The sequence below is a fragment of the Oratosquilla oratoria genome, chromosome 27 (assembly GCF_046742065.1).
Source record: "Oratosquilla oratoria isolate Oo_2021 chromosome 27, ASM4674206v1, whole genome shotgun sequence".
In the NCBI taxonomy this organism is placed as follows: domain Eukaryota; kingdom Metazoa; phylum Arthropoda; class Malacostraca; order Stomatopoda; family Squillidae; genus Oratosquilla; species Oratosquilla oratoria.
Window position 1 is genome coordinate 56,039,773 of NC_134803.1, and position 13,214 is coordinate 56,052,986.

Sequence of the window (13,214 nt, forward strand, 5' to 3'; positions counted from 1 at the left end):
CTAAAGTAGTTACCTTGTATATAAATATATATATGTACATATAAAAATATATGTATAAAACCAGAATCAAAATGTATATGATATATACAAATATGTATAATCAGCCGCCATATCAGGTGAGACTTCTCAGTACTTCCTACTTTGCCATGGTCATGCAAAGTAGGGAGGGACGACCCGTCTTTTTGTCTGCATGATGGCGACCCCTTCAGAGAAGTCTTCATGGCTGATAATGTCTCCTCCTCGCCGCAGACACTGGAGGCCCTGGAGGAAAACAACCAGTTGTACTCATTTAATGAACCCAAAAGGTGGAATATATTTTTTATTTAATCACTGGAGTTGAAAAAAGTGTGATACTTTGTAAATTATGCAAATTGCAGAATCTGTATGAATATATTTTGAATTAAGATCAGCATTTTGAGTCTGAGAATCTGTGGTCTTAACCTTCCTTCCACCTGAAATCCCCTTCCCTAGGGGGAATCTCACGTGATTAAGATATCCAGCTAATGATGAACAAATGGAGTTTGTGAGAGATAAGGAGAGAGAAAACAAATCAAGTCAGTCAGTACTGTAATTGATACAGTGAGTCCTCCTTATACGGTAATTCTTTATCCGGTAAATTCACAATTACGGTATTTGGTAATTACTACCCTCGATTCTATTTATGGTAAGAAAAATTCACAGATACAGTATCTGCTCGTGTTTTGGAGGTAAAATTAGATATTTTGAAGAGGAAAGAGCAGGGAGAAGGTACGTCTGCCATAAGTTGAAACTTGGGTTCGGTATACGGTAATTTCAATTTGCGGTAAGGTTTTCAGGAATGCATATGTACCATATAAGGCAGACAGAAGCTCAAAATGGATCCACTGGATCACATTATGCGGTGTATGTGAGTGGTTTAGTAGATAGACTCTCACATGGGTGAAATACACATATTCCTAAAGAAAATGTGTGTGTGCATGTGTACTTACACATGCACACGCACTACCTTCTTCACTACCAAGGGGGTAATTTAGTCAGAATTAAAGGAAAGATATCGCCCGGTATGAAAGGGAGTTGATGGAGATCATTTAATATTAAGGGAGTGCCACTCCCCTTTTGTGAAATGCATTGGGATATGATGGTGACATTCTTATCCCACAGCACAGGAACAGGAAGTGACAAGTATATAAAACAGATGAACAAGCAAATAAATAGATAAACAAAGAAAAGATAATTGCAAAGAGTTCTTGGAACGCACCGCCTCAGTGCAGACAACCTTGCAGTGTGCTCCGCTGAATCCATTCGTCAGTTTGGCTAGTTCTTCGAAGTTGACGCACTCAGAAATAACAAGCTTCTCAGTATGTTTTTCCAGGATGAGTTTGCGCACCAGAAGGTTTGGCAGATCTAACTTAATCTTCCGATCCAACCGCCCAGACCTCAGGAGTGCCGGGTCGATGATGTCGGCACGATTCGTTGCTGCTAAAATCTGTTTTAGATAGTTTAAAACTATTTAAATAAATGGATAAATACATGAAAATTATTTAACAAAATAAGTATATAAACACAATTACATACATAAACTAAAGGGTTTTCCCCCCTTACAGGAGAGGTAGCCAAAAAACAAAGGTATAAAAACCACTCCCATCCACCCCCTTCCCTCCCTTTTATCTTGGCATCTCCTGGATGAAGTTTAAATAGATAAATAACTAAATTATTGCCTTGAGTTTCATTGGCTGTGAGACTTGCAGCCCCACAGTAGTAAGCAATGGTTCTTGGGCTTTCCCATAGATCTCTCAGAAAAGAAACTTTGAACTCTCATCTGTCATCATATTAATACGAGTGTATTTTATTACACTGACTAACAAAAGAAGAAAAGGAGTAATCACCAGTTAAAAAAATGAGAATAATAATAGACAAAGTTGATAAGAGTTCTAGGGTCCTGCCCAGAGACTGAACTTGGGAATGCAACCACAGGACCTACGTAGAGCTGATGGCCAGGGGTGGTTGCTGCTGTTTGGCCCCCAACTCTTGGGGTTGGGGGGTGGTCCCATGACGTAGACGCTGCAGAAACAAAAGTCCTCAAAGTCAAGGACCACCTTGACATGAGGCACACAAACACTTGCCACAGCCACCACAAACACATCACACCCGCTACACTACATGGTAGAACACCCACACACACCAAGAAACATTAAAACAACACCCAGAGGCCTTTATTATGCACAAATACTCTCTTCTCTTCCTCCACAACCACCAAATACCAGCCTCCGGAAACATATTCATAATCATATCACTCACCGCTCCATTAACACACTGAAAGACAACACACTGCTGCATGCCAGACCCCCTGATATCCACCCTTCTGAATCCTCTCTCCCACGAAAGGACAGAGTCCACTTGGCCAGACTGCGATGCGGCCACCACCCAGCACTTCTAAGCTACCAGAAGAGGCTGGATGACCGCATTGTGAACAGCTGCCCAGGATGTAACACTTCACCCCATACCATACAACACATAATGGAAGACTGCATTATACACAATCATGCACGCAAACAACACAACATACACTCTATAAAGGATTTGTGGGAAAACCCAGTTTCAGCTGTAGCATTCCTTGGGGAGACGGGACTGCTCGGACAGACAGTCTAGGGAACAACAACAACAACAACCACAGGACCTTTATAAGCAAGTGTCTTTTGTTGGTCTGAACCATGAAGGTATGAACCAAGTCTGCAACAGTCACCACTCTTCATAATAAACGCCATAAATTAGTTCCTTAACACCCACCCACATTATCTTGCTGACTGTACATAACACATAAGCAAAAATTCAAATAGATTTAATGCATTTGAATAGTGTATTATTCAAGCAACTTTGATCTAGTAAAATACATGATAGATATGACAGTATCATACACTCTTCTGATGCAATAGGCCTGTTTGAGGCCCTTGGCCACTACAACTAGTCATGATATTCAGTCAGCTCCACCATGTCATTTAGGTTAACATTCAGTACACTTAGGTCTTATGCCATTCCTGTTTTCAAGGAAGATGATGTAGAATTCTCTCTGAACTAATTCTTGAGATGCGCCACCTTATCCTTGATTACCTTAGGCAGTCACTCACCAAGGGATATAATGTCAGTTGGTGGGATTCTTGTGTATCCCTTCTCCTCCATAAGCCCAAACTGGCATCAAATATTGGTCCACAAAATATCTTGAAAATGTTGTTCTCAAACCTTAGAATTTTCATTTCCATGGCTTGGGTGAGGAGTTGTCTTAGACCATGGAAAGCTGTTCTTGCTGCAATGATTCATCCTGTGATTTCTATGTTATCATTGTTAGGAGCCAATTATGAGCCCAAATAAACAAAGCAGTCTACCTTCTAAATTTTAAGGTTTTGAACATGTTTGTATCCTTGTTGGTTGGCCACCCTCCTTTGTGGATGTGTTAACTTTGTCTTAGTTTTATTTACTATCAGTCCTATTTTCTTAGCAACATTAACAAAATCACTCAAGACCTGTTGAAGGGTGTGCATGTCCTCATCCAATATGGCAATATCATTGGCATAGGCAAGTTCAGTGACCTAAATTCTGCCTATAGTCATGCCTATGTTGTCATTGCAGTTGACTGAAAACCCATTCTAGGGCCAGATTAAATAGACATAGTGCCAGTTAGACATAATTTTCCACAGGCTATTGATGCTATCATATGCTTTTTTGAAGTCTATGAATATTATGTGATGGTCTTTGCACATATATGTGTTTAAATGGGCAAGAGATTCTCTCTTAAACAAGTAGAGTTAAATGTGATTGCCAGTTCTGCTTTTTATATTTTCTTTAAGACATTCTCTTTGTGTCTTAAGGCATCTGGAGCCCCCAAAAACCATTTAAGACAAGAACATCAAACAACCCTCACAAGATACCCATTGCCTCCCCATCTTAGAAGCACTGTTAATCAAAGATATGAACCCTAGTTTGAACATCCAAATGTCCGACCTGTTAATGCTACCAAGCATGAGAAGGAACTCTGTTGCTGGACAAAGCCAACATGAGCACAGGGAGAGATCACCTGATCAGACAGACCAATCAACACCAAGAACAAGTACACAACACAGCTAGTCCAGTCCTTAAATACCTTCCATCTGACATTATCAGTTCAGTAGTAACTCTAACATAGAGACAGCCACTATACTAAACCACTGAAGAGGAGTCAAGAGACTCGAAATCGCAATTTGGCAGCACAATATGACCTCCTACAGAGAAACTATCTCAGATCTCAATAGAGACAATAAGACCACCTTAAGACATAAAGAGAATGTCTTAAAGAAAATACAAAATGCAGAACTGGCAATCACATATATATATTATATATATATATATGTTGTTGGTACATTGTGACAAGTTGATGAAGGTGGAAAAAGAAGTCACGGGTCTAGTTCCGAGTTCCTGAGTTTATTCCTGACCGGTTTCGCTCTATGTGTGTGTATATATATATATATACACACACCATCATCAATTGGGAGCGTACAACTGGGAGCACATTGCTTGACTCACATTGATAAGACCAAGATTGGAGTATGCTGTGGCACTATGGACACCCAGTACTAAAAAGAATATAAAGAAATTAGAAAGAATTCAAAGAGCAACGACATAGATGACACTAATGCCCTCCAAATTGACATACAAAGATTGACCAAACTCGAACTACCAACCCTGGAACAAAGAAGAGAAAGAGGAAATCTACTAACTACAGAATTATGAAAGGGATGGAAGTCCTTGATAGAGATGATTTAATAAAGTGGGATAAAAGAAAAACAAGAGGACATGAAAAGAAAATTAAAAAGAATAGTTGTTGATGAGATCTGAAAAAGAATATTCTTACACATAGTGGTGGATATCTGGAACAAATTGAATGTGGAAACATGAAGTGCGAAAACTATACAAGAATTTAAGATCAAAATGGATGCTGAAAGATACAAAAGCGGGTCACTACGAGCATAGCTCTCTTCCCATAAAATATAACTAGGTAAATACATGCCATCACCAGCCCCATGTTCCCTCTAAGAATGCTCCCACACAGCCATCGTTCCCACTTCAAACAAATCTTAATAGATTGATCAACTTGCCCCAGCATCAACTCTGTGAGCATCCACTTCATTTCCTAGATCAAGGGTTGCCTCTTGTGGAGACAAACCTGTGAATGGGATCATACATACATATACCAAAGGCTTTTTCCCCCTACACGGGGGGTAGCCAAAAAGAAAAAGGCATAGAAACCACTCCCACCCATTCCATTTCCTATATATTCCACTCCCCTCCACCCTTCTACCTCCCTCTTATCTTGGCACCTCCTGATAATAATGATAATAAACCTAATAAGCCAAATGCAAATAATTTATTTTAGATTAAGACCGAACATGGTGTCTTCAGTGAGAGTAATGCAGTCCTAATTTTGTGCTTACCTTAATGTGGTGGTTGCTTGAAAAGCCATCCAATTGGTAGAGAAGTTCAAGTAGAGTCCGTTGGATTTCATTATCTCCTTCTCTCAAACTTGGGCGCCTTATTTTGCCTGCAAAATCCACCAGAGTTTTGGGATCACAAATTCAAATATTTCTGTCAGCCCTTGTGAACACTTTCTACCATTAGAAATAGACTTTTGTTTATACACTGGTGTACAGACTGCATGGTAACTCTTTTAGGACTTCCCTACAGACTGGAGCCACATATCATTTGTCTATGTTAAAGTAAAATTTCTACTCATAAAGGAATGATAGTGCTCTTGTACTACAAATGTTTCTCCTTTATGTTATTCCCTTGAAACTGGAGTAGGAGGGAGGTCTGGGGTGACAGGTAAGAATTACAGTGAAGAGATCATGTTGGAAAGCAAGAGTATGATGGTCAGGGTTGCAGTTAGGAATTAAAGGCAACTTATTTTTGTATTCATGAAAGTCTTATTTTTTTTTTTTGGCAGTTTCTTATATTGTAATGACCTTAAAATTGTAATGAATGAAATTGAGGAAGAAACAGTGTCATTAATATCATAAATTAATATCTCATTGATGACCAAATTGACTGGCGGGGAGGTAGCATGGCTACAAGTGATTGATGGAAGATGGCATCTTGGGAGCGAGTGGCCAAACTCTCTATCAACTGCTCTGAATTCCACCAGCATTCAAACAGTAATATGAATAAAAGACTACAATGATGATATTAGTGCCAATAACACATCACAATTACTACCAATAGCATCTATATCATCGATGAATATGATGCAGGGTGTCATTGTCTTGGCAATCTCAAATATTTTCCTGACGACAGTTGCCCCCGCTCCAAGAAACTTCTGTAATAGGAAAGTCCCTGACAGGCACAAGAAGGCACACCCACAGGCGTTGGCACATGCACGAGCCAGAAGAGTTTTCCCTGTACCAGGTGGGCCATAGAGAAGAATACCTTGGCACGGTTCAATACCTGTAAGTGAACCGAAAACCTGCCTCAACTCGACGAAGACAAAAAATATAAAAATATGATTCACCCATCTTTCTGCTTACTATGATGATTTTAGCATCCATTTCTCGTAAATGCCAAGACAAACCTAAGGCCATACCGATCTTCTGGAACAACCCTGGCTTCAACAGGGGAAGTACAATGGCTTCCTTCAGCTCCTGGATCTGATCCTCATAACCCATCACATCTTCGAAGGTGTCTGTGGGTCTCTCGACCAGCAAAAGGGTATTCATCAGACAACTCTCATCGTCTCTGGGTAGACGTGACACCAGCCTGTAGTGTCCCTAAAGATGAACAGGAATGTAAATAAAGTGTAATTTGGTTCTGAGCATAACCAAAACATCATAGCAACTGGGGGGAAAATCAGCTATTGGTCTCCCAGAGCTTATGTATGGCTAATCTATGGGTAATACTATGACCTTACACACACACACACTTGTGCTGCAGTTGGTAGAGTTCCCAGCTGCCACTACGGAGGTCTGGGTTCGAATCCCTCCCAGGGCTGAAATAATTTCAGTATCCTTGTAAACTGGACAATGTAATAATAATTTTAGTATCCTTGGAAACTGGACAATTTCAGTATAGCTACACTGCGGGTTGTTACTCCAACTCTTGTGGGTTGGGAGTGTGTGTGTGTGTGCGCGTAAGGTCACAGCATTACCCATAGATCAGTCATATATGAGCTCTAAGCTCTCTTCTGGGAGAGAAATAGCTGTCGATCATGAGTCCAACATATGATCCAAGACCATGGTGAATCACACAACTCTTTGCCCACTGTAGTTGGAGTGCTGGCTTGCAGTGCAGCAATACTGATTTTTTTTTCAGCCTTGTGCTGTGTGTGTGTGATTCATCATGGTCTTGGATAACATGTTGGACTCGTGATTGACAGCTACTTCCCTCCCTATTTTAAAATAAACTATTATATGAATGTATATACATTTTTATAAATCTATTATTAGACTGCACAGGGTATAGATATGCAGGTATTTTAGAAATTTTAGTGACATCCCAACAGATCAAATCACTCAGCATTCTTTCCTTACTGGAAACTATTCTCCACTCAAAATGAATACTGGTCACTTTTAAATTTTACTGTCCCTCTGTTCTTCAACCCTCCTTGAATATCTCCTTTACCACATTCTATAATTCTTCCTCTGCACTGGGATATTGCACCCTAGGATAGAAACACTGTATACTGATGAAGAGATACTATACTACTAGATAGACGATGATGATAAGTATGCCATACCCACCTCGAAATTTTCTTTCATCCCCACCAAGTCATCAGTTTGGATCCCCTGAGGAGCGTCTTCGATGACATAAGGGTGATAGCGGAGGAGGATGTGGGATCTGAGGAAAGTCCTCACTACTATAAACTTGTCGCTCTTCCAGGACTGAGCCTGTTTCTCGGTTCCAGGGGAACTCATCACAGAAAGAAAGTTCCCACTACAGTCAGTGCTGCTACAAGATTCGCCACTTTCATCAACGTCTGTACAGGACCACTCATCGTAATTGTCATCTTCAATGATTTCCATTTTAGCGGGTTTCTGGATTTTTTTTTGGAAGTCCCTACTGGCCACAGGGGAGTCTTGACGTTCTTTGGTTTTGGGTGTTTTGTTTCCCTTTTTGTCCTGATTTGGGTTGTCACATTCTATTTGACTTATAATGTTGATGTGCTTCTCTTGACACTGCTGCCTCATGGGCGAGGAAATGTGGGTTCTTTTGTTCACGACATCTTTCTTTTCTCCAGCATCTCCTGAACTATCTGAATCTGGCATTCTGTTAGCACAATGCAACCCCCATACAGTCCTCACCTTTTGTGAAGTCTGAGGGATCCACAATGTTTTTCTGTTTTGCCAGATTTGACTATTTTTATTCTCTTTTCTCAGGCCATTATTTGGTACTTCAAAAACTTTCTCGTCTTTCTTGTTTGGCATCAAGTTTTCATATCCTTTCTCAGCTCGAGGATTTTGATTTGTTGACAGATGATCCCCGTCTTGGTCATTCACATTGCCTCTAAGGTTACTGACCTCAACAAAATCCTCCAAATTCAGGGTATCATTCTGTAAAAACTCAAAAAAGTGTTCTTGCTCATCAGAATTGTGCTCGTTTTTTGATTCATTGTTGGCAAACTCATGTACAACCATATTGGAGGTCACTTCAGTGATTATTGGGGTCTGATCATTTGAATTGTCTTTCGACTTTGCATTTTCAGGGTTGTCCTTTAGAGAAATGGTTTTCTTTGCCTTTACCAGGTTTATTGAGCTTCTGTTTAGTTTACCAAAATCTTTGACGACATTGGTCTGTTTAGAATCTTGACTTCGTTCCTTAGAACTTTGAGGAGTTTCTTTGTTTGCATGACATTTCTCATGGATGCTGTAATCTTTAGTGTCTGGATTCATTTTGCAGATGCTGTTGTCAATGCATTTTAATTTTTCTCTTTTCATTTCTGGGTTGAGGATCTCTTCTTTATTCACAGTGGCGGTACTTTCTGCACTGATTCCTTCTGACTGAAGGCAATAGTTCTTTGTGAAAGAAGCGTCATGGGTTCCATCTTCTGTGACATTTCCTCCCTCCATAGAAAAGGAACATAAGTCTGTGTTCTCGATTTGAGTTTCGATAGTGGCATCATCATTGAAAAGTATCATCTGCTCTCTTTGTGTCTCACTCAAACTTGCACTGGTAAATAAGGAATAGAATTCCTCCTTGTTATCCATGTTGTTTGGTGATGAGGTACATTGGTCCTTGGCAACAAATATAAGAAATGTGTTGGTATTTTCATTAGAGGATGAATCAGTTTTGACACTGAAATCGGGACTTTGTGTAGTTGTAGAATTACCACCAAGAGGGCCAGGAACAGCAATCTCATTACACAGAGTGCTTTGAGCATTCGTATCACTGGTCGAAGTACTGTAAGCATGATCATTAATTTCGTTATCATGATCAATCACAACGTTATCAATTACAGTCTCTGGATGGTGGTTAAATCCAATGGCGAGATCAGCAATGTAGATTACTTGGTCATCACCGACATGTAAAACAGTTGCGTTGTTATTAAGGACAGAAACGGAGATACTGGGCGATGGAAGACTCTTGCCAGAAGATCTTGGGTTTTCCATGTTTGATTCGAACGAACTTGCTTCATTTTCAGTCGTAGTGGGAGAGAATGTTCCAGTGTTCCTTCCACCAGAAGCACCAATGATAAAGGTACTTGTGGTAGTTTCTGCAGGTTCAACACTGGCGTGAAACGTACGAGGAATCGTGGCCACTTCTCGAGAACAACCTGAGGAGTTTTTGTGAATAACCGAAGCTTCTTCTTCTTCTTTCTCCTTCGCTTGCGAGTGACGGGTTTCGGGATTATCGTCCACCCTCCCCAGCTCTTCACGGGAGTCACTCGGGATCCCAAAGGGCACAGACTTCTTCCGAACTTGATTCCAATCGCTGTTGTGGTCGATGGACCTTTTTCGGTTCTCCCTCGAGATGTCACCTTCATCGTAGTCGTCGTCGTCGTCGCCGCTTCTGCCGAGATCGCGTTTGTCCAAGACCTGCAGTATTTAATTTCAAGCCTAACTTTAATGATAATGAGAAAATCCGCATAATGTGTATGAATAACCGCATATGCACGCTAAACAACTTTGCACAACTGAGAGATACCTCAGAGTTAAATGAGTTTTACACTATATCATGAAATCTGCCAAGCTGCCACACAATGTAACCATTTGACACGTCTACAGTATTCAAACACAATGACACTGACACAACAACAACACTCATAGATCTATTCGTCTCTACGCACCCCTTTACATTTTATTCTGACTGACGCTACACGATTCCATTCGCTAGAGCAAGGGTTCTCAAACTTTTCCCGTCGCGTACCCCGAGTCAGACCATCGACCCGTACCTCCTTTAATCTGACACAGAATATAGAATGACAATATATATTAAGACTAATTGAATATACAATGGTACCGCAGTGGTTCAAATTGTAATGATCTGATACGACGCGCGCTTCAGTAACCGTCATTTTCTCTCTACAGATTTAAATGTAATCTTTCGCTAGTCATCTAACCCCAGTAAATCGTCCCGCGAACCCCAGGTTCCAAGAACTCCTGAGCTAGATGATTAACCCCCTTTCTGCCAAAGAATGGATGTATAAATGCGAGGCGAGAATATGCGACAGTTTTATCGAAGTATTTACTAACTATGCACGAAGTTCTTACCTCTTGCACGACTCCGACCTGGTGGGGAAGGTTCGACGACTCAAGCATGTGAGAGAAAACCTGAGCCTGACATCTGGCTATGTCCTGTCTCACTTCCTGGACCTGGAAACCCAAAAGACGTTCCTCTTTCCTGGCAACCGCAATTTTGAGTGTCAGCTCCCGAATGCTGCAGAGCAGCTCCTGTCTGGACATGGCAAGCTAAAGAAAGCTATAAAATTGTTTCAACTAGACTCAAGTTGAGCTAATAGTCATACTTTCAAAATAAAGAAAATATTAGAGACGTTTTTCACATCGAGGTACCTATAGACTGTTCTATATCAGATATTATGTAAGATGAATGCAATTTTCTGAAATTAGCAAGAATAAAATTCTTAAACTTGGCAAAATACGTCAATGTCCAATCCCACTAGGGTACGTATTTAGTTTGATGAGTTTATTCTGGCTAATGTTAAAATAAGTTAGCGTAGGTCAACCTTCAAGTTTCAAAGGATTGAGAAATGCATCTAAATCAACTCGTAAAGGACAAATTATTAGTTTAATGACTGTTCTAGCTAGCACCAGACAATTTGGCATTTGAGAAAATTCACGTCCTCGGGTTCAAAAGACTCAAAATAGTTTCGTTGCACGAACTTTTGTTTACACTAAAACCTAACCTTTCACACTATTCTTTAGTTACGTATTTTTATTTATTTCGCCTTCCTTGGTAAATCATTCGGACTTATTTACCAACTAAGATGAAAGAAGAGACATAAAAATGTTTATTACAACTATACAAACTATCTCTTACGTATTACAGATATTTGTTCTGAATTGATGTTTTGGGCAACGTGCGGCTGCGGAGTGACGTCATGTCGATCTAATAGGATAGGTACAATCTATATTTTTCATTTAAGACAAACCGTATGTCAATATTAGTAAATACTTATCCAACTTCGAGGAATTATCTTAATAGAAGTTGTACTAACTAGATTGCTGTCAAAGATACTAAAGCTACAGAGATTTCAGCAAAGGTACACGAGACCAAGATAAAACACGTAACTTACTAATTCTGATGCAGGTTCAGAACTGCGCACACAAGGGACTAACCACATTATTAATTAATTGGGAAAACCTAAAATAACTTGTTAAAAGTAAATATTACTCAGAAACATAGAATTCAGTTTAATCAAATATACATTTGATGAGAATTTAGATTTAAATCTGAGATTGTGCAAATTAGATAATTTCATTATAAGAAAAATGTTGCCAAAACATCGAAATGAGAAGAGACCTTGTGCCAGGTCACGTCGCTGCGGGCTTTCCCAGTTCCTTCTCGTATGTATATGTAGCCTACTCATGTTTTATCATATATATTATATATTACATATATATAATTATATATTACATATTACTTATTGCTAATTACTTAGTGCAGAGAACTTACCAATGCTTAAAATAAATAATAAATATATTTTACTAGACAATCGTAGGATCTTTATAGAAATCATTTGTAGTTTTATATATGTTCATACTTGTGTAAGTATAACTAATGAAATATGATATTTTTTTCTTTCTGCAAGGACAACTTTTGTCCAAAGACACTCACTGTGAATGTGACTTTCCTTTTTGTCTTTCTTCAAATCCCTGTCAAGGTAACTGTTTCGAGTACATGAACAGTGACATCTTGGAACATAAAATTTTGTGTCTCTATGCAAATTTCTAATTTCACCCCCCTCCCCCCATTACTTTCAATTCCCGTATCTGTTTACTGTTCCCTTCTATGGTATTGTATTTCTTCATTCACTTTCAACTTTCCTTCACGTAAGTATATCTTTCACCATATCTTCTGTAGCAAATAAGTAATGTTTCTCGATGGGGTGAATCAAACGTATGGATAAATTTATATTTTCTTCCCAAATAATTTACACTTAGCTTGTCAGTTTACACCAAGGAACCCCCGCCTGGGATCCTCAATCCACTCACTAAGCCTCTGTTCCGATGTCACTACTTTATTCATCCAATGATCTTTACTGTTACAAATAAGTGCCTCCCCCAAGGGCGTGACTTTTCTCCCGTGTACCAATAATTTTATCTCCTCCACCCTTCTCCAATCAGAAAGACTGTTACAACGTCTAAAGCAATACTGCTTACACAAGCAATCTCGACATCGAGGCGGAATGGCATAGTTTACATATTGTCACATCAGCATTAAAATATGTTCTCTGGCGGTTGTTTATAAACTTTAGACGGGGAGCGAGATTATGCAACTCCTTCGCGGCTTATGTTTGGAAAACATCCTACACATAAAATTAAATTCTCGCCACCTACCCCTCTACCTTGTCTACCTATATCTACCAGCCTTTTACACTAAAATACCCTAATATGACAACCTTATGTTCTAAACTCCAATGTGCTGGGTTCCAGTTTTACTTTTGTATGGGCAGTCTCCTGCCCATACTGCAACAGACTGTTCGAAGCGAAGATCGTGCTTAGCCTACCAGCCATCTTCGCACATACAACACCTAGTGGGTT

At 39.7% G+C, this 13,214-nt stretch overlaps 1 protein-coding gene across 1 annotated transcript; it reads right to left on the minus strand.

The window, feature by feature from the left end:
* LOC143040096 (uncharacterized) lies at positions 1-11,780 on the minus strand. The gene is made up of 8 exons (XM_076210778.1): positions 11,747-11,780; positions 10,704-10,901; positions 7,737-10,028; positions 6,584-6,767; positions 6,220-6,447; positions 5,442-5,548; positions 1,238-1,465; positions 1-261 (listed from the first exon to the last, which is right to left on the minus strand). Exons 2-8 carry the CDS (start codon positions 10,893-10,895, stop codon positions 151-153), a joined length of 3,342 nt encoding a protein of 1,113 aa, XP_076066893.1. The 5' UTR covers positions 10,896-10,901; positions 11,747-11,780; the 3' UTR covers positions 1-150.
* Positions 11,781-13,214: the final 1,434 nt, after the last annotated feature.